Source organism: Psilocybe cubensis, chromosome 11 (assembly GCF_017499595.1).
Source record: "Psilocybe cubensis strain MGC-MH-2018 chromosome 11, whole genome shotgun sequence".
NCBI classification, from domain to species: domain Eukaryota; kingdom Fungi; phylum Basidiomycota; class Agaricomycetes; order Agaricales; family Agrocybaceae; genus Psilocybe; species Psilocybe cubensis.
The window spans coordinates 2,831,823-2,857,924 of NC_063009.1; the positions used below are offsets into that span (position 1 = coordinate 2,831,823).

Genomic DNA, 26,102 nt, shown 5'->3' on the forward strand with positions numbered 1-26,102 from the left:
ACTTGCGGTGTTTCTTGTGTTCTTAGAACACACCCAAGCGACTTTGCCCAGGAATGCATCTGGCCACAACAAATTTGGTATGTCTGGGGCGGACTCATTGCTCCGCTGTTTCTAATCCAACTGCGATTTACAGACTGTTGCTGCCATGCGCCTTCTTTGGGCCTTCGATTTTGCTTCGATAGACCGATCAAAACACACGGAGCCATGGATCATGGAGGAAGAATATGTTGATGTAATACTTTTTACGGACTTTAACGACTATTGCGTTCATATTTACTGATGAATACTGTTATAGGGCTTGACATTTACACCGAAGATTTTTAAGTGCAACGTCGGCCCCCGGGACAAGGAAAGGGTCTCGCTTATTGAAGAACTGTATCAACGAGGCTCACTTGATAAATAAATGAACCCTGCGAAATTGTGTGTATTCTCGCAAACTTTGTATTCGTTGTTACGGACGCGCTAGTCTCGGCCTCCCATCCTCTTTGCATCTAGTGTTGAAGGTTTGATGCGATTTTTCAAACAAGGTGATCATCGATACTAGTCTCATTTGAAATGAATACTACTACTCCAAATTTTTCAAAATGCGTTTAACTGTTGCATTGGTGAACTGCAAGCGTTGTCGTTCACTCATTGACTCCTTCGAACTCCAGTTTAATGACAATTTCCCGAAAATTTCCGGGATATCCCTAATTACCCCGCGACATTTATCATTTTATATCCGCTTTTCTGTTGTCGGCACTCAGTGTGAATGTGCTGGCCATTCAACTCAAACATGGAAGGTATGTTCATTAACTCATTTCATAGTATATTTATGCATCTAATAAAATATCTTCATCGTACTTGGTATCTGTCATTGGTCATTCTCGTACGTCGATGACGTTCTTCCGCTCGAGAAATGGTCTGTTGTATGTACATCCCCGGAACCGGCGGTGTCAGAAGGGAGGAAATCCATAACGGCCGAGAGGAATGCTCTATTTCTCTCACAGTCCTTGTCGCGCTCGACACGCCTCTGTGACGTGCGTATTACGATAAGGTTAAATGTGCATCCAACTGCTGGGAGATTCTGTGACGACATCAGTATAAGCGCTGCGTATGGTTTGTGCATTCATTTTATAGACTCACTGTCCATGCAAGTATCAGAATAGCTGTTGAGCTGGGCGTCCACCAGACGATGAAATGAGGGATCGTAATAAGAAGGTATAATGCTCCGGATTCGACTAAAACACGCATGACAAAACGAAGATCGCGAGTCGAGGACGACATTGCGGTGGAGAATCTTTTCTGACCCTGAACATGCCTCCATATGCGGTGTAATATGACTCCTTGCAATAACAATTAAGCATTGATTTTCGTGCGTAACATAATACTTATTTCTCACCTGTTGAATACACATTTACCGCTATTGAGCAGCCCCAGAATGGGGTGAGAATCGTCCCGGGTCCTACTGTCATGTTTATTGGCGTCCACGCTTTGTGTATCTCTGCGCTCTGGACAATTTGCCAGTATATCTGAAGCACTGTGCAAGCCGCCCCGCCAATCCAAAGTACAATGGGTGAAATGACCATCTTATACGCCCTTTCACAGACCTGCCAACATCGGAATATCTGTAGAAGTCTCAGAAATTGCTGATATTTCTGATAGAGAGGCTGCACATACCAAAAAACCATCCACTGTCAAGACGGCCATATTTGTCACCGTACACTACACGTATTATCAATATATATATTGATAGAGCTAGGACCTTGCTTTAACTTACCATAACGACGGATGTCCACGGAACAGTTACACTCTCAACGACAGTCCCTCTCTCCAAGTCGCGTACTTTTAAATAGGTTGTGGAAACTGCCAATGAGGTATGAATTGAGGAGGCTGCAAATATCGCCAGTGTAGCCAAGAGAAGTCCTTTCTCAATATGTTTGCGAATTTTCCATCCCTCATCGGTGTATACCAGCCATCGAAGACAACTGGATAAGGAGCATAGGTACACTCCAGTAGCAATAGCTGCAATACATAGGGCCAATATCCTGTCCGTGCTTGAAGATGTCGGCATTGGAAACTGGGGAACGAGGTTCGTATGAAGGCTATCTGTACAAAAATCTATGCTTATATCGCTAGATCATCTTTGTATATGATCGACGTGTTGTGATCAACTTGCGATAGCTTCCGTCCCCTCAACCAAGTTACACGGCTGCCAACCAGGGCGCGGTGTGATATATCCTACTTATAACGTATACGAGCTCCGAGGAGCCGGTTCATACTGGTTCCTGACATGAGAGTTTTTTGGTATGCGACAGACTGTGTGATAAAATGCGGTGCGTTAGAATCCTTCGTCAACTAGTAGGTCAAGAACGACATCCAGCTCGTGTGACACTATGCTAGGATGGGAATAGAGTTAAATAAAATTCGAATGCAACATTTTTCTGTGTTTCTGAATTCAAGCTAATATGATTATAAACGGACATCCAGATTAAGAACGTTGGATCCCCCACAGTTTGAAATGTCCATAGCCAGCGTAAATGAATCCTGACGGGGTGATCATCATTCAACTTTGAAATCGGGACGGGGACTGTAGGAAACTGTGATTGATAGCTTATCCAAAGTACTAGCCAGTAGCTACTGGGTCGTCCTTCAACTCGGGAAAGAGGCGAGAATAGTTCCTTAGGTGAATGCGCAGTCGGTTTTGTGATATTGCGATATCGGAGTTAGGTAGTAAGTCTTTAATTATTCGCCTCAAGTCTCTCCAAAATACCAACTTTATATATCGGTATACCTGTTTCTTATATCGTTTCCAAATGTGTGATTACCATTCAAGTAAGTTTTATGACAATTTCTATGGTGATGTAGAATCTAATGGACAAATGAACAGATACCCATGTGATAAATTAACTTCTCAAAGGAAAGGCTGTAAATCCTTGAACGATAGTTACTCCTGGATAATTCCCAGGTTGCATCCTAGACTAAGGGCCCCAACATCACCTGCTAATTATATTCATCACTTGCTAAATTCAATCTTCTGCTAGTGAGGCACCATGATGATCTCTTCCAAACATTGGAATCAAATTTAGCTGAAGGTTGCGCAACTAATGTTGATACATAGGAGAAATTTGAGAGTCAAAATTAGCTTAACGGCTATAACTAGCATTTTCTTCGACATTATGTAGTATATGTTTTACCAGACTATAAGCAACAACTGCCTATTCCATTAGATCGATAACTAGGCTTGCCACGAGAAGAACTCCATTTCTTGACATTGGGAATGTGATCCTTGAGTGATCATCCCCATTCTTGCGAGCCTCCATGATGTCATCTATATCCTTCTTGAGCGATATTTTCTGGATGACCTGTTCAATGGGCGGCGCGACCCGTGAGTGACCTAAATAACTTGAGTAACAATGTTCAGTTGGTTTCATATTGATTGATGGCCTTCTCCCATCACGTATTCAAGTCTGCACACTATCGCACAGAGCTGGTAAATTTCAATCGAGATGGTTGCATAAGCTAAGAGCAGGAAATCTCTTCCAAAATTATATCTCAATCAACGAAAATTTGCAGATCATAACAAAATGTCAATTTAGATAATGATTTTATTCATTTGTCGAAGTAGAAGATCTGGGAGTCAGAAGTGACCGGTAGATAGCAACACCCCCCGTGGTTAATCATTGTGCGATACGGACGATATAGCAATAGCAGCTGGATTTCGTATGACCCAAACATTGAGGTTCTAAATGGAATGTTAAGTGCAACGGAAGTGCAGTGCAGTCCATGCAAGTAGTCAGCGCCCCCAAGCCATGAGTTCACATAAAGTCGAGGAGTTAATTATCCTTCTCTGCTGTGCTTAATCATGATTTTGCTCATAATTCGCTGACTCTTTTCCATCAGAAAAATAGCTTGCCACGTTATCGAAAGCTCAAATTTATGGTCTCAAAAAAGAGACCAAAAAAGCCTCTCAAGTGCTCATACAATGGGTTTAAAGTCACCAAACATCCTTTCCACAGCGCTAGCAAAGCTTTTGGAGGCGAGACGTCCAGTTAGTATATTAAATTATACTCATATTTGTTTTATAGTTGGATGGTGGTTGGATGTTCGTGCATTCTGGTATCAAATCAGTCCACTGTAATCGCGCGGACCTGGATCCTGGAATCATTGTCTAACGAACTTGAAAAGACTTTCTTACTGTATCGAGTACGAGGGTGAACCGGGATTGTCTTGATCCGAATTCTAATCTCCGCCCAAATCTGCGAATTTGCACTGTCACGGTGTCACCATCAACAACGTTGAAATGCCTTGACTTGACTTCCATCCTCAAACCCTATGACCTACCAAAGGCTCGAGCTTGAAGACGATGGCATGTCATACGATCAATTTAGCACTTGTCTCGAAACCGGGGTGGATGTAAACTGACTGACTCCGTGCAGCCTGTCGATGGAGAAGGTCGATGGTGGCCTGCGGTGTGGTTGGTCGAGGTATGCGGCATGATGCCATTTTTCGCTCTACAAGTCTGGGCTGATTGAATGGTGTATGTGTGTCATTTTTCCTCCCAGACGGCTTGGTCATTTCTCCACAAACGTTGTTGTGCCGCTCTTGTGATACTGCGCTCTGTTACCATCTCTTCCGTAACTGTACCAACATGCCCAACTTCACTTGGAAATCCATTCACATTCCACCAGCCCAACTGTGAGCCGATGCGCTCGCTATCCTCTTCCCCGCTCCGCCAGAGCACAGGTACAAAATCGATAGCATGGAACTTGACACATGGGGTACGCAACTCTTTCACATCCTCATCCGCGTCCATACTCACACATGCAAATTGTACTGCACATAACAGACTCATTACAGAGTACCCAGGTGTACGCTCCCGTATGAACTACTCCCATGCGCGAGGCACCGCACCGCACGCACTGCTCGAGCCGCTCCGCTACCACCATTCCATCCCCGCTCGGCCCCATACGCTGTCCCCATCAACGTTGGTTTTTCTATCGATAGCAATGGAAATTCGAAAAGGCACCAGTCTTTCTTTCATGAGCTCTTGGTTGTGCTTCTTGCTCAATGATGCTATAGATGTAGGATATGGCGTTAGTAGTGTTCTTTTGTCTGCCCAAGTGCGTTATTTTTCTTTTTGTTTCGGACGAGTTGAGCGCGCGCATATATCGTACTGATCGACACTTTTTGCTTCGTATTCGTCCACTGTCTTGATTAGTTCTTGCCTCGCTCGATTCCGAGGTGTCGACTCATTTGGTTCACCCTTCCCCCCTCTCCTTCGCACTATGCCTCACATCACTTTTTGACAGCAAAAACAACACATTTCAAACCTCTGTCCACGGGATTAATTGGGGCATCGTCGTTTTTAGGCAAGGTGCTTTGTTACTGTCCTTTTTATTTTCGTTTGCGACTAGCGACGGGCGACGCACGTTGAGTGAGCTCGTATACCTTTTAATTCAGGGAACCCGCGCGCGTCCGAATGCCAAAATAGTGTCATTGACACTTTCTGTGCCGTGTTCTCGTACTGGGTCTTGATCCATTTTGCCTTGCTTGCTGCGCCAGTTCAACTCATCCACTCTCTCACTTCAGCGTCACCCAATAGTTCAGATATAGTTTCCACAGGGTGACAATGCATGGGAGATGGAAATATGTGCGGAAGGTATCGCGCAAGAACCTTGGTTTGTCCTATAGACAATACTTCCCCTTGATTCCGTGTACGTTGCATACCACCCATTTTTATCCGATCGACCCATTGCACGTCACTTGCTCTAGTTTTTCGTATATCACCCACAGCCTCACCTCCACTACACCCCGAATGATGCCATATTTGGCTCCGTTCGATATAGTGTGCAGCGTCTAGCTCTGTGATCTTGGATCTTGTGACGAAGGAGGCGTGTGGATCCGTTGACGGCCCTGGCTGTGTTCGGATTGTTGTGACGGCATATACGTCCTTTTCGAGCGCATATGCCTGGCCGGTTGAAGCTTGCAAGCTGTTTTCTCGGTCGGATGTATTCCATAGCCTTGAAGATCTGCAATGCACACTCTGGTCTATTGTTCTTTGCGTTGTTGGACAATCAAACTCTTCTAGATGGCATACGCTGGTCCGTCGCCAATTCAAATGTTCCCATCCAACACGTCTTGCTGCCCGGTAGCGTTCTCATTCCCACCCGTACGCCCGCCCATCGCCCCGCTTTCAATGACTGTCTCCTCCGCACAAAAGCCATTGAACGTTAAGCTGGTTGAATATGGTAGTTGTTGGACTTTGATTATTGAAATGTAGTCGTCAATATAATGTCAAGGAGGTGGTTTGAATTGCCTGTTTGTCGAGTACACATATATTGAATGGCCATGTCTTCGATGTGGGGTTATCAATGTGGTTTCATGCAGACGAATCAATGAGATGGATAAGACAGTATAGCTTTTCGAATCTTGACAATGGATACGGGCGTGGGTATGCTATGGATAGTGACAGAAATAATGACCTTTCGGCCGCTTTGCGTGTGGATGAAGCTTGAATCACGTCCACAGACTTGAAGCTTGAAGCTTGAAGCTTGAAGGCTTGCTGAACCTCACCCATCCGCGGAATTTTCAAACCGCGCGCGTACCAACCATACTCAAAACGTTTTGCATCGTCTGTATGTTGTCTTTACATCTCATATAGTCTATTCTTCGATTATCAATTGTAATTGGACTATCTACTTCCTATATATACGAATATAGCTTAGGTTGGCGAGTTGAGCGTTTTAGGTGCCCGCTTTGTACATACCACCCGATGTAGGTGCATTCGAGCGGTTTTTGTGTGCTATGACAGTGTAATATGGTTAGTTAGTTGTGGTGTTAATGAGTTTGTGTGCTTACTTCCCGCTTTGCCGGTACATACCCGTGTACCTTTTTGCGATACTTCAGCATAGGATGTGGATGGTACAGCGCGTGCGCTAGGTGCCCGTTTTGCCGGTACATACCCGTGTACCTTTTTGCGATGCTTCAGCATATTTGCTGTGTTGCTCTGTGGTGAATTACAACCACTATATTGACATATGAGTGGTTTTTTTGTGCTGTGATGTGTGAGATGGTTAGTAATTAGGTGTGGTAATAATGACAGTGTGTATGCTTACTGTTTTCGGTTGTGCTCTACAAGCCCGTAGCTTGTATTAGATGTGAAAGGGCACAATCGGCACTTGAATGGCCTGTCTCTGGGAAGCAAAAAGGTGAGTATTGTTAAAAAGGTGAAGCGGAGGAGAGAAAGTTGGTTAATTCACCTTATGGGAGACTATATGCCTCGCTAAATCACCTTGCTTGCTCACTGTAATGCTGCAAACGGTGCAGGGGGTGCTTCGGGCGGCCTACAGGGTGCCAGAATGAGTCCCGACGATAAACAAGGCGGAAAACGAGGAGGCACTCACGGACATAATAGAAAGCCTTTGTTCCTTGCCATATCCGACTCCCTTCATCATCTTGCTCCACATGATACACGGGGTAGAGGTCGCAGACTAAACGAAGCCAAAGAAACACGAACACAATTAGTCTGGTAGGTGCTAAGTAACACGGGAAATGAGAGGATAGTACTGTTTGTCGTCACCGAGTGGCTGACATTATTGGTGGACTCCTTCGGTCCCATCCAAAGTGTGTAGTGTAGCAATAGACAGATAATAATACAGAACACTGCAAGGTCTCCATGATTGACCGGTGGTGGCTTGCTTCATAGAAATGCGGTACATGTATAGAGAGCATTACGAATAAGCGGTAGGACACGGAACATTACGACTCTTATCCTTTATAAGCTTCGATGGTCTTCGACTATCAGATCCTCTGAATTCACACAGCTCAGTGATTACTACACTATCACCGTGACATCTATAAAACCTCCTCATTGTTTGTGCCACATGCAACCCAACTGCTACATTTCCTGTACTCCACGTATTTGTACCGGGGCAGAGCAATCGGCCTTTGTTAGTACTAACATGTACCGCATGGGTTTCCCAGGCCTCTCAGGATTTCGACCGACGAATCGAATAAACTATCAAGTGATTATTGGAATTACAAGAACATTGACATGCATTTCAAAGAGAGAAGGGAATTATGAACTTCGTGAGCTACTCGGATAACGTGTCAATCAAAGGTAGAATGAAATCTACTATCACTGCCGTTGCGCCCAAGTCGGTTGACGCATGTGAACCCGGTGACTGTTCATCCGAACCGATCACTTCTGGGTGCGTCGACTCTCGAGGCTAATTGGACGTTGTACTTGGATTCTGTCTACCTCACTTATGGTCCTGTGTATGCTATAGGAATTCAAAGCTATCAATTGTGAGTGATTAAAATTACGATTGGGATCATACATGATTAATACATGAAATGAGACGAAAAACGATATGAGATATAATAATTATTATCATAATGGGTAAGGTGTAATGATGCACAGTCGATTGTGGCGTGCTGTGTGAAGATCGATTGCGTTTTCAGAGGTGCAAAATCGGAGTGTCAATTGCGTAAAGAAATGCAAAATACGAGCGCGAGGAGCGACGAACCTTGTGATATCCAGACCGCGGTCAGTGTACCTAATATCCGGGATAATGATATGGATAAGGGCTGTGCAAAAACACCTGTCCTTCCTCCTCACCGTTTCCACCTTCTCGTTCAGGGCCCTCTTCCGCATCACCTTCAAAACGCCTTTGAGACCTCTCCATTCTCATCGGCGACCGAGTCCGCGAAGCATATGCTGATCTGTGTGGATGCGATGCTGATAGTTTGGGTGCAGGTGTCGTTCGGTTGCGGACGCGAGTTCTTGTGGCAGTGCTGGTAAATGTAAGAGTGTCGTGCGCACGTTGGATGTATTGCGCGTGTTGGGTGGCAGTCCATCTATCGAGGTCGGTGATGGATGGTAGAGTTATCGAGGGTGATAATGAGGACGACGACGATGAATATGAGGATGACAATAACAAATGTGAGGACAAATGGTCATTGTAAAAGAGATGCGGCGCAAGAGAGAGAATTGATTTACTCGGCTTTATTATGGGAGGCAATGTGTCTCGCCGTGATTCGTTTCTTATTTATTGTTTTGGATGCGGTACAGCTCAAGGTCTAAAGGAAGTAGCAAAAGAAACAATCAGTCGTTGAGGAGAAAAAGAACTTTGCAGGAAATGGATGTCAGTACCATCACTCATCATCGAGTTCTGATGCTACCAGTGGCGACGGAAGTTAACTCCAAAGAGGGTGATGTAGCGATAGACAGATAATATTACAGGATACTGAAAGGTCTCCATGGATGACTTATGGAAACTTTCCCTATTGGAAATTGTTATGTGTATAGCAAGCATCATGGGTAGAAGGTAGGAAACAGAATTTGTAGGTGCATTTCTTTATCCGTTTCGATGTCTTTTGACTATCAGATATTTCCGGGTGGATCCAGCGAGTTGATTACAACACTATCACCTCGACAGCTATAAAACCTCCTCATTGTTCGTGTCATACGCAACCCAACTGCTAACTCGCCCGTATTGCACCCGTTTGTACCGGAGTCTGAGGGCAATCGGCTTTGCTAGTACTAATATATACCACGTGTCTCCCAGGCATCTCAGGACTTCGACCAAGAACATGGACATTCTGTGAGAGTCGATATATCATTCCATGAAATTTGTACTACGTCTACGTTGACCGCACTGCACAGAATTCTCCCTTTGTATGCGGCTGAACCCGGACGTCCTTGATCCGAACACTAATCTCCGCCTGAATCGACTACCAGAGGTCTGGAACCGGCTGACTCGGACGCCAAAAAGAAACCCTTTGACTCGCCTTCCGTCTTCGAATGGTTCAACTTAAACACGACGGCATCTTACACAGTAGAATTTTGATGCGAGGCTAAGCATTTGACATCTCAATAGGTATGGGATGATTTGGGGGTTATGTTGAGGTGTCAATGGGCAAGGGCAAGGGCGTCTGCGCTGTGTCGGTGGGTCGAGGTAAGTCGCGCGAGATCATTTCTGTGTATGAATGGGCTAACTGGATGGTGTAGCTATATAGTGTATGCATCTGTGATGGTCTTATTCTAACACTGTACATGTAATAGAAAAATATTTACTGTGAATGACCAAATCTAAGAATGTGATTATAGAATGGGAAGTGATGCAAAATATGCTATATGATGCGACAAAGGGTATGGAATAATCAAACGTCAAGTCCCTTAACTAGTAGCCGGGTCATTGATACGGATACGTACGAGGGTAAGGATGGTGCAAGAACACCAATCCTTCCTCTCCACCCAGCTCTCCACCCTGTCCAACGTCCTCATTATCTTCTTGAGCCAGCCGCGTCGTCGTTTGATTTCGAGTTTGCGACCGAGACGCATAAGCGGAGCTATACGGCTCCGTGCGCCACCCCCGAATTTGCCTTCCCATGTCGAAGTTGAGGCGATGCGCCGGTCCCCGGAATGCCGCACCGGAATACGCATCGTGCGCGCGCTGTGCGGCCGTCCATATATCGAGTTCCGTGATAGATGGGAGTGTGATCCTGGATGATGTGAGGGTGTAGAGAAGGAGGTGGGAGCGGTGAAGGTAGGGTTGGAGGTAGAGGGAAAAGGGTAATGGGATGCAGGAGGCGGGGCAAATGGGTGCAGAGAGTAACCGGCGGAATGTTTGGGTAGTGACCATGGTCGAAAACGGAGAACGGCGGTAGTTCATCTCGTGTGCGCTGCCTAACAGATGGTGGTAGCAATGATGTGAAAAAGGAAGTGGAGGAGCGAAAATTGGTTTACCTTGCCTTGTTGTGAGAGGCCATATGCCTTGCTATGTCTCCTTCTCTACTCATTTTTTTGCTGCAGATGATACAATGAATGCTACTGGAGGACTAGAGGGTGACATAATGCAAGAATGTGAGTCCAAGTGAACAACAATGCGGAATACGTGAATACACGCACGGACATAGTGATATTGGTTGCAAAGGGTCGTCAAAAATGGATTGAAGCGGTTAAGAGCTGAGCATTGATATGGGAGGCCATATGCCTTGCCATATCGGATTGCTTGCTCATTGTCTTACTGCATATGATACCCAGCCTACGAGTCGCTGACTAAAGGTAGCAGAAAAAAAAGAATAGTGAGTCCCGCAGCTAAGAAACAACGCAGACAATTGGGATAACAGTACCGCTTGCCGTCATCGACATTTGATTCTCCCAGAGGCTGCCGCCGTTGACTCAACATAATGTGATGTAGCAATAGACAGATAATGACGCAAGGTCTCCATTGGTGACTTGTAGCAACTTGTTCCATGAAAAAGTAGTATGTGCATGGTACGGGTCGAAGGTACGAGAAGAAGAAATACAGCGATAAGCCACTATAACCGTCGATTATCAGATCTGCTGAGGCCGCTGAACCCAGCTGAATGATTGTTAGATTATGAAGCTGACAGCTATAAAACCTCCTCATTGTTCATGTCATACAAAATCCACTTGTTTGATTTACCGTACTGCACCCATTTGTACCGCAGAAGAAGAATTGGCCTTTGTTAATTTTAATACTCACACTGTTTACGGTGTGGATTTCCCAGGACTCCCAGGACTTCGACCGACAAATTGAAGAAACTATTAAATGATTATTCAAGCGATAAGCCCATCGAAACTCTGTCAAGTTCTATATCTCATTTTATAAAACACATCATCTACTTGGCTACTACATCCACATCAACTTCACCGTACAAAATTGTACGCGGCTGAACAGTTGAAACCGGATACAATTGATCCGAACGCTATCTAATCTCCGCCTGAATTGGCCAACGTAGATTATATGCGCACGAGCTAGAAAACATGGGTTGGCGCTTGTGTTTTCCGTTGAACTTGGTTTATCACCCATTGGCGGATGTGTTCGAGTTGTCTAATGTTTTACATTGCGCATAGATGAGGTATGGAGGACCAGGGAGGTACTCGTCGACAACAATTGTGCCGCACCGGATCGAAGGTAGGTCGAGGAGTGCTAAAATGATGCGTCAACTAAGCGAAGAGATCAGAATGCAAGAAAAGACAAACCTGTTGAACACAGACTGCAGCGTCAAGCCCCTTAATTAGTAGCCGGGCCATTGATACGGATACGGACGAGGGTAAGGATGGTGCAAGAACACCGATCCTTCCTCTCCACCCTGCTCTCCACCCTGTCCAACATCCTCATTATCTTCTTGAGCCATCCGCGTCGTCGTTCGATTTCGAGTTTGCGACCGAGACGCATAAGCGGAGCTATACGGCTCCGTGCGCCACCCCCGAATTTGCCTTCCCATGTCGAAGTTGGGGCGATGCGCCGATCTCCGGGATGTCGCACCGGAATACGCATCATGCGCGCGCTGCGCGGCCGTCCATCTATCGAGTTCTGTGATAGATGGGAGTGTAATCCTGGATGATGAAGATGAGGATGTAGAGAGCGACGTGGAAGCGATGAAGTTAGAGGTAGAGGTAGAGGGAAAAGGGTGATGGGATGCAGGAGGTGGGGCGAATGGGGGCAGAGAGTTACTGGCGGAAAGTGGGGGTGGCGACCATGGCCGAAAAACGGAGAACGGCGGTAGTTCTTCTCGTGTGCACTGTCTAACAGATGGTGGTAGCGATGATGATGATGAGGATGAGGAGGAGGCGGAGGAGGCGGAGGAGGCGGAGGAGGCGGAGGAGGTGGAGGCGGAGGCGGAAGCGGAGGAGGCGGATTGTGAGGATGTTGGGGAGAATGGTGTGGATGTGGATGGTACAGCGCGTGCCCTAGGTGCCCGCTTTGCTGGTACATACCCGTGTACCTTTTTTTGATGCTTCAGCATATTTGCTGTGTTGCTCTGTGGTGAATTACAACCACTATATTGACATATGAGTGGCTTTTTTGTACTATAATGTGTGAGATGGTTAGTAGTTAGGTGTGGTAATAATTAAAGTGTGAGCTTACTGTTTTCGGTGGTGTTCTACAAGCCCATAGCTTGTATTAGATGTAAAAGGACACAGACGGCACTTGAATGGCCTGTCTCTGAGAAGCAAAAAGGTGAGTATTGTTAAAAAGGTGAAGTGCAGGAGAGAAAGTTGGTTACTCGGCCTTCTTATGGGAGGCCATATGCCTCGCCAAGTCACCTTGCTTGCTCACTGTCATGCTGCAAACGGTGCAGGGGGTGCTTCGCGTGGCCTACAGGGTGCCAAAATGAGTCCCGACGATAAACAAGGCGACAAACGGGGAGGCACTCACGGACATAGTGATATTCGTTAGCAAAGGGTCGTCAAGAGGGGATTGAAGGGATGAGGATCTTCCTTTAGAAGATGTTGACCAAGGGTAGAGCGATGATACAAAGACGGGTGTCCAAGTGTCCCCTTCCCATTATGCGGCAGGTTATACACAAAGCAAAAAAAATGGGTGGATTGGTCTCGATTATCGCCGCAAATCATACCTTACCTGGCGATCATCACGCATACCTACCGTATGAGGGAAAATTTGAGCAGGAAAAGACCATACAGAGTAAGAAAAAACTATGTTGAAGCCAATCGGCATATTGGTGCCGAGGAGGTTACTTTATATGGCAAGTGATCAAATGCGATTATCGGGGCCCGCAGCAAGATTATCAATTTGAGATTTTCGATGTGTGAGTGGGATTTTGCTGGAATTTGGTGATTGTATGATTATATGGATAATTATGCTCCTTTGAATGACATATCCCTGTGATATGAGTAGGTATCTAGCGCCGTACGTAATTTCATTCCTGTGATTTGCATTGTAAGTGTCTCCCGCTTTAAAAATACAGCCAGCATCAGTAGTCTGGAACCGTTATCGGAGATTAAAAATTATGTCGGAGAAAAGCGACATATGTGTCACATCCGCTCTGATCCGACTCTGTCCGTTGAGGGTTGTTCTGCTCTGCGGAACTCTTTCTATCCTAAACAGCACTGACGACGTACAATGGGACCACGACGAACAAACTTGTCTTCTGCTCAACACTTTCAACCCTTTGATATTTGCGCATGGCCCATTTGTATTCTCACCCTCGTCCCCCTTGCCATCCACACTCGATTGCATTCGCATTCGGTTAAGCATCCTGTGACCTGCTCCCAACGAAACGCTCGCGCATATTGCTCACACAACCCGGCGCCGGCCACTCTTTAGTGCGCCTCATTCTCTTGCGACCTCCTTGCCCTCTCGTCTCTGCTCCCTCTTCTCGTTACTTCGCCCCCACCCGTGCTCGAGCCTAGCGATAGCAGTGGAATTGCGCAGAAATACAAAATACAAGTAGTGAGTGGATACTGTAGAAGAGGGGCACGCTACGTATCGGCTGCACCTAACTACTCTTTCCCCGTCGCTTGCTTTTGTAGTACATTCAGCATTCCATATTGCACACGGTGTTGGCTGGCTGCGACTGTTGCCCACCGCATGCTTAACGAGGACTACACGGTGATTGTAATTTCCCAAAAGGTGGTCGGAAGTCGAAAGAGGGGCCATTAGGAAAAGACGAGGAAGGTTCAAACGGGGAATATCAAAAGGGATTCGGGCAGGGGCAGCATATTGACTCATCAAGCGACGTACGCTCTCCCATGTGCTGCAGTCCCACCTCGTTTTAATTGCTGACCACATCCCTGTCTTCAATGCCACATTTCCTTGTTTCTGTTATCCGCTGTTAGGAATCACTATTGTGGCTATTCTGGATCCAACCAGCACGTCATTCTCATCACTATCCTGGAAAATAAAGCGTCAACGATGTCATCTCACGAACCTATCCACTACCTCTGGATGTGTTCCTTGCTGAACGAGCCTATAGGTGGAGTATGCATGGTGTTCTCTTTCTACTCAAGGTGTGTTTGTTTGTCGACTGCATGAACATATCTTCTCATTTCGCGAATGTATGAATGCATGACATGACGAGGGTGATTGACGCCTCGTGTACTACGTATATGTGTACCGTGCGATGTGTCACCCTCACCCTCGATTCGCCTCGCCTCGCTTGTTCTGGCGCTGTTCGCGACTCATTCATCCCCTTCCCCTTCCTGTCATACAACATTTACCATTCTGGCCTTCACGGAATCAATCGGTGGCGCGTACAATTGGGAGCAATACTGCAATTTGCGCGGATGACATGCGAATGAATATTTCGCTGTTGTTTTGCATCCCATCAGAAAACACTCCAGCCGCCGACGTCCCCGTTTGATTCCTTCCGTGCCGTGAGGGAACTCTTTTTGGGGCACCCTGTGCCGGGACTGCCTGCTTGGCTGTTTACAGTGCTCGACGAGGAATGCATTCCTGCTCTTATCGAGCGAGCGCATATATTCTGTGAATTTGAATTTCTGACGGTCTTTTCTCTACTGGATTCGTTCTTTGACACCCAAGTCTAGGTCTGATTGTTTTCTCTTTGGTTTGTTGCTCCTGGAGTCTGAGCCTTGTCGTATGTTGACCATTTAACTGTACACGAGAGGACACACGAGCCAATGTTGTCCAATGGTGCACAACCCGACTATTTGAGCAACGCGTGCACCCTGCACGCGGTTCCACCACGGACTCAGTGGTATCGCAGGATTTGGACAGAAGAGGAACTTTGAATCGAATATTATTTCCCGAGAAAAGAAATTGGTTTCCGATAAAAGCATGGTATACATCTTCACGCTACACGGTCCCCTAGACAAATATGCATATCTCTCAGTTCTGACTTTTTTCAGTGAAACTGCTTTTACGTTAGGAGACCCTCAAAGGTAAGGTAATTCCGTATATTAGGTGGTCTTGAGTGTTGAATTATCCGAACCGCAATGTGGTGGAATACTGTGTGCTTGAATGGTTCGTTTCTTTTATCGCGGCCAAACGCAAATTCAAAAGAATTCTGTTGCCCAAAATAGACGATATCGCCATCAAAAAGGATGTCGGGGCTTCCAGTATGATCTGTAGAGGGACGCGTCAGTAAATCACCTAGAAGATAAATTTTGTGACTAACGGGGGCATATAGCCACCACAATATGCAGATAGAATATGCGGCGGCAATACTAGTAGCAAAAAATTAATGTTCGTTGCAAAAAAGTGCTGAATGTGTAATACCAGCATGAATAATTAAACGCACCAAATGAAGTACATGACAGAGTCCCGAACCATGATTCTCAACAGAGACTGGCCACGGATGCGCAGGGTCGCCTCGGGCAATGATTCACTCTCCCTGTATGCTTTGTAGACTGCCATTGCGCAGAGCAGGGTTTCGAAGGCTAGTGGAGGGGCCCAGAATCTGGCGAACGTACGGAACTGTCCTTCCATGGGAACGCAGTATGTGCCGCCTGGGACATTGACGACCTGAACTAAATGTAGTAAAAATTACACAAGCAGTTGGTGAGGAGGGTAATGTTGATAGGTAAATATGTACCCTTTGGGATTGAAGTCATCAGGAACCAGAGATCGACGGATGAGGTTACTGCGCAGCCAATTGCCATACCGAGGAGAACGAGTTTACTGGAATTATATAGAGCATATATCCGTATTTGTAGAATAACTTGGATAAACATGTGAACTGGAGATAGAATCCGACCTACGACTTGATGTATAAAGAAGGACACACCTTGGTTAACTAGCGGGATTAGGAATAACGTAAATGCCTGCCATAGACCGTCTTGATCACCTAGTTCGAATGGGCGAGAATGATTTCTGATAACAAATATGCCAGTGAACCCGGACTTACAACTGGAAAGATGTGTTTTCAGCATTTTCAGTTTTCACTTAATCATTAGTTTGGTCTAAATTTACGCACAACTGGAAACGACATGTTATTATACTATAAGAGTGCGGGACAAATCGTCAGGAGATGACCCACCTTCTGTGTCACTCGCAAGGATGTGGACTCTATGCATGTTCAAAGCCCTTGTCAACCACTACATAAGGAAGTTATTACACACCATACATCTCTATCCTGAGATTCCAGTGGTGGTAAGAACAATGAAAATCGGAGAAGAAGAGGAGCCTACACTGCCGTACCCAGAACGTAATATCGATTCTGAAGATTTTGTTTGTTGACATCCATTGCGTCGCAGAGTAGACAATAGGAGTACTTACAAGGAAATATATTGCTTTTACAGCGGACAGTCGGCCAGGCTGGACAGTGCGTTAAGCACAATGAAAACATGAAGACAGTGGCACGATTTTGTGAAGAGTCTCACCCAGAAGAGTTTTACCTCGCTTCCGAATGTAATTACTATTGTAGAGCAAATATGAGAGGGAGATGAAGATGAACTGAATAAGCTGCGAACCATAATCGTAGATGTATAATACTACTGCAGCCACTGTAATAGGGTTGGCAGAGTGTGACCGTCAGTACAGTGAAAGGTATCTGTACCTGCCACGTACGTACCCTTGATGTATTGGTTCTGCTTTATCGTGCAGACGGGCGGGAAACTCTAAAGCGATGGTAAATGGTCTTTGTTATCAAAATATTCAATCTTTACTTAGGGCTTTATTCTGGTGTGCTGTCAAGCTTGCATTGATGAGACGTAGAGTTTGATTATTAAAGTGATATATTCATGCTGAGCGCTGAACGTGAACATTCAATTCGTGGGATTCGAAGTTACTTCAAGTTACTGATGCATCGCACATATAATGGCTCGTATTCAGTCATATTCAGAGCTTCAACATAATATTGGATGGTGCAGCCCTATGAAGAAGACAATATGGATATATGTTCTTATATGTGAGTTTTCGAAAGCTAGTGCTAAATTGGCGAAGCTCAGCTGTGGGACATAAATTAGTCATTCTCAAAATAGGTCCAAACCTCGCATCAGTGAAACCGTTTGACAAGTCAGTCGGCGGCCCCAGCTGCTTTGACAGCTACTGGCGCGACTTGATACCGACAGTCTTATTTTGCGACGCCAGCTACTTGTTTCATTCACAGCAGCCAAGCGTGTTAAATGGGAATGTTGTTTCTGTTATTAATAACTTCGTCGCAGAGTAAGGTGTTTCACATTTCCCAACCAGCCTGATCATCATCTTCTCGTTGAGATCCATACGCTGAGCTATATGGCTCCGCCCACCATCCCCGAATTTGGATTCCCATCTCGAAGTCATGGTGATGCGCGGCCCCGTCGGCGCGGGTTCAAGTGCGAGTTTTGGTAGTGATGTTGGTCGGTGCATGTTCCCCGAATTGTTTATGGTAAATTTACACACATGAGTGGGTCCTTTGTAGTGCTGTGATGTGTGGAACTGTTAGTGGGTAGAGCGATGATACAAAGACGGGTGTCCAAGTGTCCCCTTCCCATTATGCGGCAGGTTATACACAAAGCAAAAAAAATGGGTGGATTGGTCTCGATTATCGCCGCAAATCATACCTTACCTGGCGATCATCACGCATACCTACCGTATGAGGGAAAATTTGAGCAGGAAAAGACCATACAGAGTAAGAAAAAACTATGTTGAAGCCAATCGGCATATTGGTGCCGAGGAGGTTACTTTATATGGCAAGTGATCAAATGCGATTATCGGGGCCCGCAGCAAGATTATCAATTTGAGATTTTCGATGTGTGAGTGGGATTTTGCTGGAATTTGGTGATTGTATGATTATATGGATAATTATGCTCCTTTGAATGACATATCCCTGTGATATGAGTAGGTATCTAGCGCCGTACGTAATTTCATTCCTGTGATTTGCATTGTAAGTGTCTCCCGCTTTAAAAATACAGCCAGCATCAGTAGTCTGGAACCGTTATCGGAGATTAAAAATTATGTCGGAGAAAAGCGACATATGTGTCACATCCGCTCTGATCCGACTCTGTCCGTTGAGGGTTGTTCTGCTCTGCGGAACTCTTTCTATCCTAAACAGCACTGACGACGTACAATGGGACCACGACGAACAAACTTGTCTTCTGCTCAACACTTTCAACCCTTTGATATTTGCGCATGGCCCATTTGTATTCTCACCCTCGTCCCCCTTGCCATCCACACTCGATTGCATTCGCATTCGGTTAAGCATCCTGTGACCTGCTCCCAACGAAACGCTCGCGCATATTGCTCACACAACCCGGCGCCGGCCACTCTTTAGTGCGCCTCATTCTCTTGCGACCTCCTTGCCCTCTCGTCTCTGCTCCCTCTTCTCGTTACTTCGCCCCCACCCGTGCTCGAGCCTAGCGATAGCAGTGGAATTGCGCAGAAATACAAAATACAAGTAGTGAGTGGATACTGTAGAAGAGGGGCACGCTACGTATCGGCTGCACCTAACTACTCTTTCCCCGTCGCTTGCTTTTGTAGTACATTCAGCATTCCATATTGCACACGGTGTTGGCTGGCTGCGACTGTTGCCCACCGCATGCTTAACGAGGACTACACGGTGATTGTAATTTCCCAAAAGGTGGTCGGAAGTCGAAAGAGGGGCCATTAGGAAAAGACGAGGAAGGTTCAAACGGGGAATATCAAAAGGGATTCGGGCAGGGGCAGCATATTGACTCATCAAGCGACGTACGCTCTCCCATGTGCTGCAGTCCCACCTCGTTTTAATTGCTGACCACATCCCTGTCTTCAATGCCACATTTCCTTGTTTCTGTTATCCGCTGTTAGGAATCACTATTGTGGCTATTCTGGATCCAACCAGCACGTCATTCTCATCACTATCCTGGAAAATAAAGCGTCAACGATGTCATCTCACGAACCTATCCACTACCTCTGGATGTGTTCCTTGCTGAACGAGCCTATAGGTGGAGTATGCATGGTGTTCTCTTTCTACTCAAGGTGTGTTTGTTTGTCGACTGCATGAACATATCTTCTCATTTCGCGAATGTATGAATGCATGACATGACGAGGGTGATTGACGCCTCGTGTACTACGTATATGTGTACCGTGCGATGTGTCACCCTCACCCTCGATTCGCCTCGCCTCGCTTGTTCTGGCGCTGTTCGCGACTCATTCATCCCCTTCCCCTTCCTGTCATACAACATTTACCATTCTGGCCTTCACGGAATCAATCGGTGGCGCGTACAATTGGGAGCAATACTGCAATTTGCGCGGATGACATGCGAATGAATATTTCGCTGTTGTTTTGCATCCCATCAGAAAACACTCCAGCCGCCGACGTCCCCGTTTGATTCCTTCCGTGCCGTGAGGGAACTCTTTTTGGGGCACCCTGTGCCGGGACTGCCTGCTTGGCTGTTTACAGTGCTCGACGAGGAATGCATTCCTGCTCTTATCGAGCGAGCGCATATATTCTGTGAATTTGAATTTCTGACGGTCTTTTCTCTACTGGATTCGTTCTTTGACACCCAAGTCTAGGTCTGATTGTTTTCTCTTTGGTTTGTTGCTCCTGGAGTCTGAGCCTTGTCGTATGTTGACCATTTAACTGTACACGAGAGGACACACGAGCCAATGTTGTCCAATGGTGCACAACCCGACTATTTGAGCAACGCGTGCACCCTGCACGCGGTTCCACCACGGACTCAGTGGTATCGCAGGATTTGGACAGAAGAGGAACTTTGAATCGAATATTATTTCCCGAGAAAAGAAATTGGTTTCCGATAAAAGCATGGTATACATCTTCACGCTACACGGTCCCCTAGACAAATATGCATATCTCTCAGTTCTGACTTTTTTCAGTGAAACTGCTTTTACGTTAGGAGACCCTCAAAGGTAAGGTAATTCCGTATATTAGGTGGTCTTGAGTGTTGAATTATCCGAACCGCAATGTGGTGGAATACTGTGTGCTTGAATGGTTCGTTTCTTTTATCGCGGCCAAACGCAAATTCAAAAGAATTCTGTTGCCCAAAATAGACGATATCGCCATCAAAAAGGATGTCGGGGCTTCCAGTATGATCTGTAGAGGGACGCGTCAGTAAATCACCTAGAAGATAAATTTTGTGACTAACGGGGGCATATAGCCACCACAATATGCAGATAGAATATGCGGCGGCAATACTAGTAGCAAAAAATTAATGTTCGTTGCAAAAAAGTGCTGAATGTGTAATACCAGCATGAATAATTAAACGCACCAAATGAAGTACATGACAGAGTCCCGAACCATGATTCTCAACAGAGACTGGCCACGGATGCGCAGGGTCGCCTCGGGCAATGATTCACTCTCCCTGTATGCTTTGTAGACTGCCATTGCGCAGAGCAGGGTTTCGAAGGCTAGTGGAGGGGCCCAGAATCTGGCGAACGTACGGAACTGTCCTTCCATGGGAACGCAGTATGTGCCGCCTGGGACATTGACGACCTGAACTAAATGTAGTAAAAATTACACAAGCAGTTGGTGAGGAGGGTAATGTTGATAGGTAAATATGTACCCTTTGGGATTGAAGTCATCAGGAACCAGAGATCGACGGATGAGGTTACTGCGCAGCCAATTGCCATACCGAGGAGAACGAGTTTACTGGAATTATATAGAGCATATATCCGTATTTGTAGAATAACTTGGATAAACATGTGAACTGGAGATAGAATCCGACCTACGACTTGATGTATAAAGAAGGACACACCTTGGTTAACTAGCGGGATTAGGAATAACGTAAATGCCTGCCATAGACCGTCTTGATCACCTAGTTCGAATGGGCGAGAATGATTTCTGATAACAAATATGCCAGTGAACCCGGACTTACAACTGGAAAGATGTGTTTTCAGCATTTTCAGTTTTCACTTAATCATTAGTTTGGTCTAAATTTACGCACAACTGGAAACGACATGTTATTATACTATAAGAGTGCGGGACAAATCGTCAGGAGATGACCCACCTTCTGTGTCACTCGCAAGGATGTGGACTCTATGCATGTTCAAAGCCCTTGTCAACCACTACATAAGGAAGTTATTACACACCATACATCTCTATCCTGAGATTCCAGTGGTGGTAAGAACAATGAAAATCGGAGAAGAAGAGGAGCCTACACTGCCGTACCCAGAACGTAATATCGATTCTGAAGATTTTGTTTGTTGACATCCATTGCGTCGCAGAGTAGACAATAGGAGTACTTACAAGGAAATATATTGCTTTTACAGCGGACAGTCGGCCAGGCTGGACAGTGCGTTAAGCACAATGAAAACATGAAGACAGTGGCACGATTTTGTGAAGAGTCTCACCCAGAAGAGTTTTACCTCGCTTCCGAATGTAATTACTATTGTAGAGCAAATATGAGAGGGAGATGAAGATGAACTGAATAAGCTGCGAACCATAATCGTAGATGTATAATACTACTGCAGCCACTGTAATAGGGTTGGCAGAGTGTGACCGTCAGTACAGTGAAAGGTATCTGTACCTGCCACGTACGTACCCTTGATGTATTGGTTCTGCTTTATCGTGCAGACGGGCGGGAAACTCTAAAGCGATGGTAAATGGTCTTTGTTATCAAAATATTCAATCTTTACTTAGGGCTTTATTCTGGTGTGCTGTCAAGCTTGCATTGATGAGACGTAGAGTTTGATTATTAAAGTGATATATTCATGCTGAGCGCTGAACGTGAACATTCAATTCGTGGGATTCGAAGTTACTTCAAGTTACTGATGCATCGCACATATAATGGCTCGTATTCAGTCATATTCAGAGCTTCAACATAATATTGGATGGTGCAGCCCTATGAAGAAGACAATATGGATATATGTTCTTATATGTGAGTTTTCGAAAGCTAGTGCTAAATTGGCGAAGCTCAGCTGTGGGACATAAATTAGTCATTCTCAAAATAGGTCCAAACCTCGCATCAGTGAAACCGTTTGACAAGTCAGTCGGCGGCCCCAGCTGCTTTGACAGCTACTGGCGCGACTTGATACCGACAGTCTTATTTTGCGACGCCAGCTACTTGTTTCATTCACAGCAGCCAAGCGTGTTAAATGGGAATGTTGTTTCTGTTATTAATAACTTCGTCGCAGAGTAAGGTGTTTCACATTTCCCAACCAGCCTGATCATCATCTTCTCGTTGAGATCCATACGCTGAGCTATATGGCTCCGCCCACCATCCCCGAATTTGGATTCCCATCTCGAAGTCATGGTGATGCGCGGCCCCGTCGGCGCGGGTTCAAGTGCGAGTTTTGGTAGTGATGTTGGTCGGTGCATGTTCCCCGAATTGTTTATGGTAAATTTACACACATGAGTGGGTCCTTTGTAGTGCTGTGATGTGTGGAACTGTTAGTTAGAACTTGAGGGGGATGGCAGTTGTGGTATGGGTGCTTGCTTACTACTTTATCCTCAATGGAAAGTGATTGAGAATGCACTTTTGGGTAGGCTTGATAGTATGTGATGATTACGTGAAGGGAAAAGCATACGTTAAAGCAGGATGGAAACCATGACGGGTGCATAGTGGGAAATATAGGGACAATATATATCAGACTTCATCACAGTGTTAAAAGTCAAACTCATTGTTCATTGACCAGTTCCAAATTAAAAACTTGATAGCATGAGTTAACATAATTATACACGACAGGATAGCAGTGTACACTAGCAAGCAGTTTATAGAAGCCAGTACAAAATGAATTACATACAAAGCAGCAGCGAAGAAACAAAAAACATTGAACATGAAATGCATGTCAAATGTAGAATTGAATATTATCAAATTGTACATGTACTAATATTACTGAAAACATTATGCTGAATAAAAAATACGTTTTTTGGAACCTCTTGCCAGTCTGTGAGCGCCACTATTAACGTGACCGCCTCCAGTCACTAAGATGTTCTTGAATCGGAGTTGTGGCAACAGACCGTGGTCGATATTGAGATTCCCGGCCCGTGGCCAGGGAGTCTTGGAGTGCTTTGGTCCTCGAGTGGTGGGGGCACCAGGAAATCAGCGTGGTTAGCCCGCGTGCGACCTATTTTTGCGTGCCACGCATAAATGTCAATCAGTAAATTTGCGTGTCCTTCATATGACTTTGCGTGCAAAATGCTGGATGTCGCGTGCGCATGATATGTAAATGCGTGCAGCGTCGTTGAAGTACCGTGCTATTTGCGTGCAACACTTTGTATAAAATTCACATGAAGAGTAGTGTATGTTATGCTGTTTTCTGCAAAGAATGTAGTATGTTATGCATCCAGTTGTACTGAATGATTCATTCTCATCCAGATAAAGCTACTTAATTTAGGGTCTAATAATGTTTTAGCGAGCCTTGATCCATTGTCTTAGCATAAGGGCTCAGCCTACAAAGCCGAGGCTAGATATTTCTGCCTTTAATTAACAGATCAGCTCAGGTTCAATCTGAAGCCGTTAGGAAAGGCTCAGCTCAGCATCTATGGATTAGGGGCGACATATGTTATTGGATGAAACTATCAATAGGGATACGGGTTTGGGAGAACATTTTGATACTTACATCTATGCAGGAAGCTAGAGGAAATGGGTAGTTGGAATGTTACTTTAATATATCCTGTTTGTGCTTTAAAACACCCATTCCCATTACAATGTCTAATGTTCGCCTCTTAGAGGAACAGGATTTTAATCCCTTGTATCCTCCATTATTCACTGTCTCCTTGCATTAGTAACCGACGGGGTTAGCCACAACAAACTGGAGCGTAAACTCGGGACCGTCGGGGGGAGCGACACCGTTCGTTGTACAAATCCAGGAGATTCAAACCAACAATTCCTATACAATGACGCACTAACACGGTTTTTGTCGTGCTTGAACGACTAAGAGGACCCGGTGCTACGAGTGCTCCGCCGCGCGCACTTTGGTTTGCATTTTGCATAGCTTGGATACGGGATCCTTGTCACAGGGGCTTGATTTACTGTCGGATTTGGGGAAAGATTTTATTGTTGTCTTAACAAGCATCCTTCCCAGAGGGTAGGGTATTTGCATGGCACAATTTGTAATAGCATCTTTGAAACAGTGCCATCTTTAGTTTCACGTTTTAATGTCTTTAAGATCTTTGAAACATATATTTAATTGCGCATCCATATATATTTTACAGAGAATGCTCCAAAACGCATTATCTTGTACTCGCGTGCACGGTAAAATAGCTTGCGGGGCCGTCGCGTGCAGATCACCACTGTCTGCGTGTCGATTGCACGCATTTAGTTGGGTCGCGTGCCGTCGCGTGCCATCGCGTTTCATCGCGTGTACGTGGGAAAATGGGTTGCGTGCTGCTTGCGTAGCAAATGCGTTCAATAGAGTGCACCTAGCGTGCTGTGGTGTCACGCTGGTGGTTGTTCAACAATATAAATGCATGTCAAAAAAGCAAAATTGTCGTTTTTCTTTCAAGTTGACGAAGTGATCGGATATTACCGATCATAAGCGGCTGCCGTTTGCAGTGCCGATGATCGTTTGCTGCCTCGGAGATTGATGCGAGGCACATGCCGAGGTTCACAGCATACGAAGCCGTGCCTCGAATTCATTGTATATAGGAATTTTGTAAGAATGATTCTTCGTTGAAGAATCATTCTTACAAAATTATACACAAAATTCCAATGTATTATAGACAATGTATTATAGACCCGTAAAGGCATTATTTAAATAAAACACAACATCAACCATGCAACCATCTGCATCCTGTTGGCACTGTTTGATACCCGTGTGATAGCTAGGCATGAACTGGTATAGCACAAGAGGATACTGTCATTGGCACATACCAAATATACATAAATGAGCGCTGACGAGAACCATTACATTACAACCTTACGTGTGACACAACTGTGACATTGCGTGCAGAACATAGTTGTTGCGCAAAAATGCGTGTCACGCAGGCACACGCAAAAACGCACGCACGCGAGCAGCCACGCTGATTTCTGTATGCCCGAGTGGTGGCGTTTCCGAACCGTGCGAATCTTGCAAGAATGGCCGGCCTCATAGTGCAGTTGTAGTATGGTGGCCGATTTATGCTCAACCTTCGTCTCTCCAAACGCTTTACTGCGTCCTTGGCCACTGGTTTCCGAGTAGGTGGCAGTGGTTCTGCGACTGGGATGTTCTCCGACCTGCGAGTGGGAATGGGATGGCGGACTAATTTTCCCTCAGTTCGCGAGGGTCAGATGTGCGTGGCGGGATTAACGGGTATGTGGAGTGCCCATCCCATGGTGGTGTGCTGCTCTCTACCTTGACCACTTCGATGATCTCCATTGATCGAATTTCTCTTGTTCCTTTGGTGTATTACTATGTTTCGAAGGAGTTTATCAAATGAAAATGGTTTTGGACAAGGACGACGCGTTATGTATTGATATGATGTGTGAGAGTATGGAAGATGGGTGGGCTTGGTGACCGACCTGATACCAGATTAAAGGAGAGTTTATC

At 45.5% G+C, this 26,102-nt stretch overlaps 3 protein-coding genes across 3 annotated transcripts; all 3 read right to left on the reverse strand.

Annotated features, from left to right (window-relative positions):
- Positions 1-853: 853 nt before the first annotated feature.
- JR316_0011971 (uncharacterized protein) lies at positions 854-1,704 on the reverse strand (the record flags this gene model as incomplete). Its single annotated transcript, XM_047897612.1, has 4 exons — positions 854-1,066; positions 1,126-1,325; positions 1,382-1,607; positions 1,660-1,704. Coding segments are annotated over 4 exons (684 nt in total), but the record flags the coding sequence as incomplete, so codon positions are not given.
- A 14,190-nt stretch (positions 1,705-15,894) lies between these two features.
- Positions 15,895-16,378, reverse strand: JR316_0011972 (uncharacterized protein; the record flags this gene model as incomplete). Its single annotated transcript, XM_047897613.1, has 3 exons — positions 15,895-15,943; positions 16,018-16,246; positions 16,312-16,378. Coding segments are annotated over 3 exons (345 nt in total), but the record flags the coding sequence as incomplete, so codon positions are not given.
- Positions 16,379-20,892: 4,514 nt separating this feature from the next.
- On the reverse strand, positions 20,893-21,263 carry JR316_0011973 (uncharacterized protein; the record flags this gene model as incomplete). Its single annotated transcript, XM_047897614.1, has 2 exons — positions 20,893-21,131; positions 21,197-21,263. 2 exons carry the CDS (start codon positions 21,261-21,263, stop codon positions 20,893-20,895), a joined length of 306 nt encoding a protein of 101 aa, XP_047744023.1.
- Positions 21,264-26,102: the final 4,839 nt, after the last annotated feature.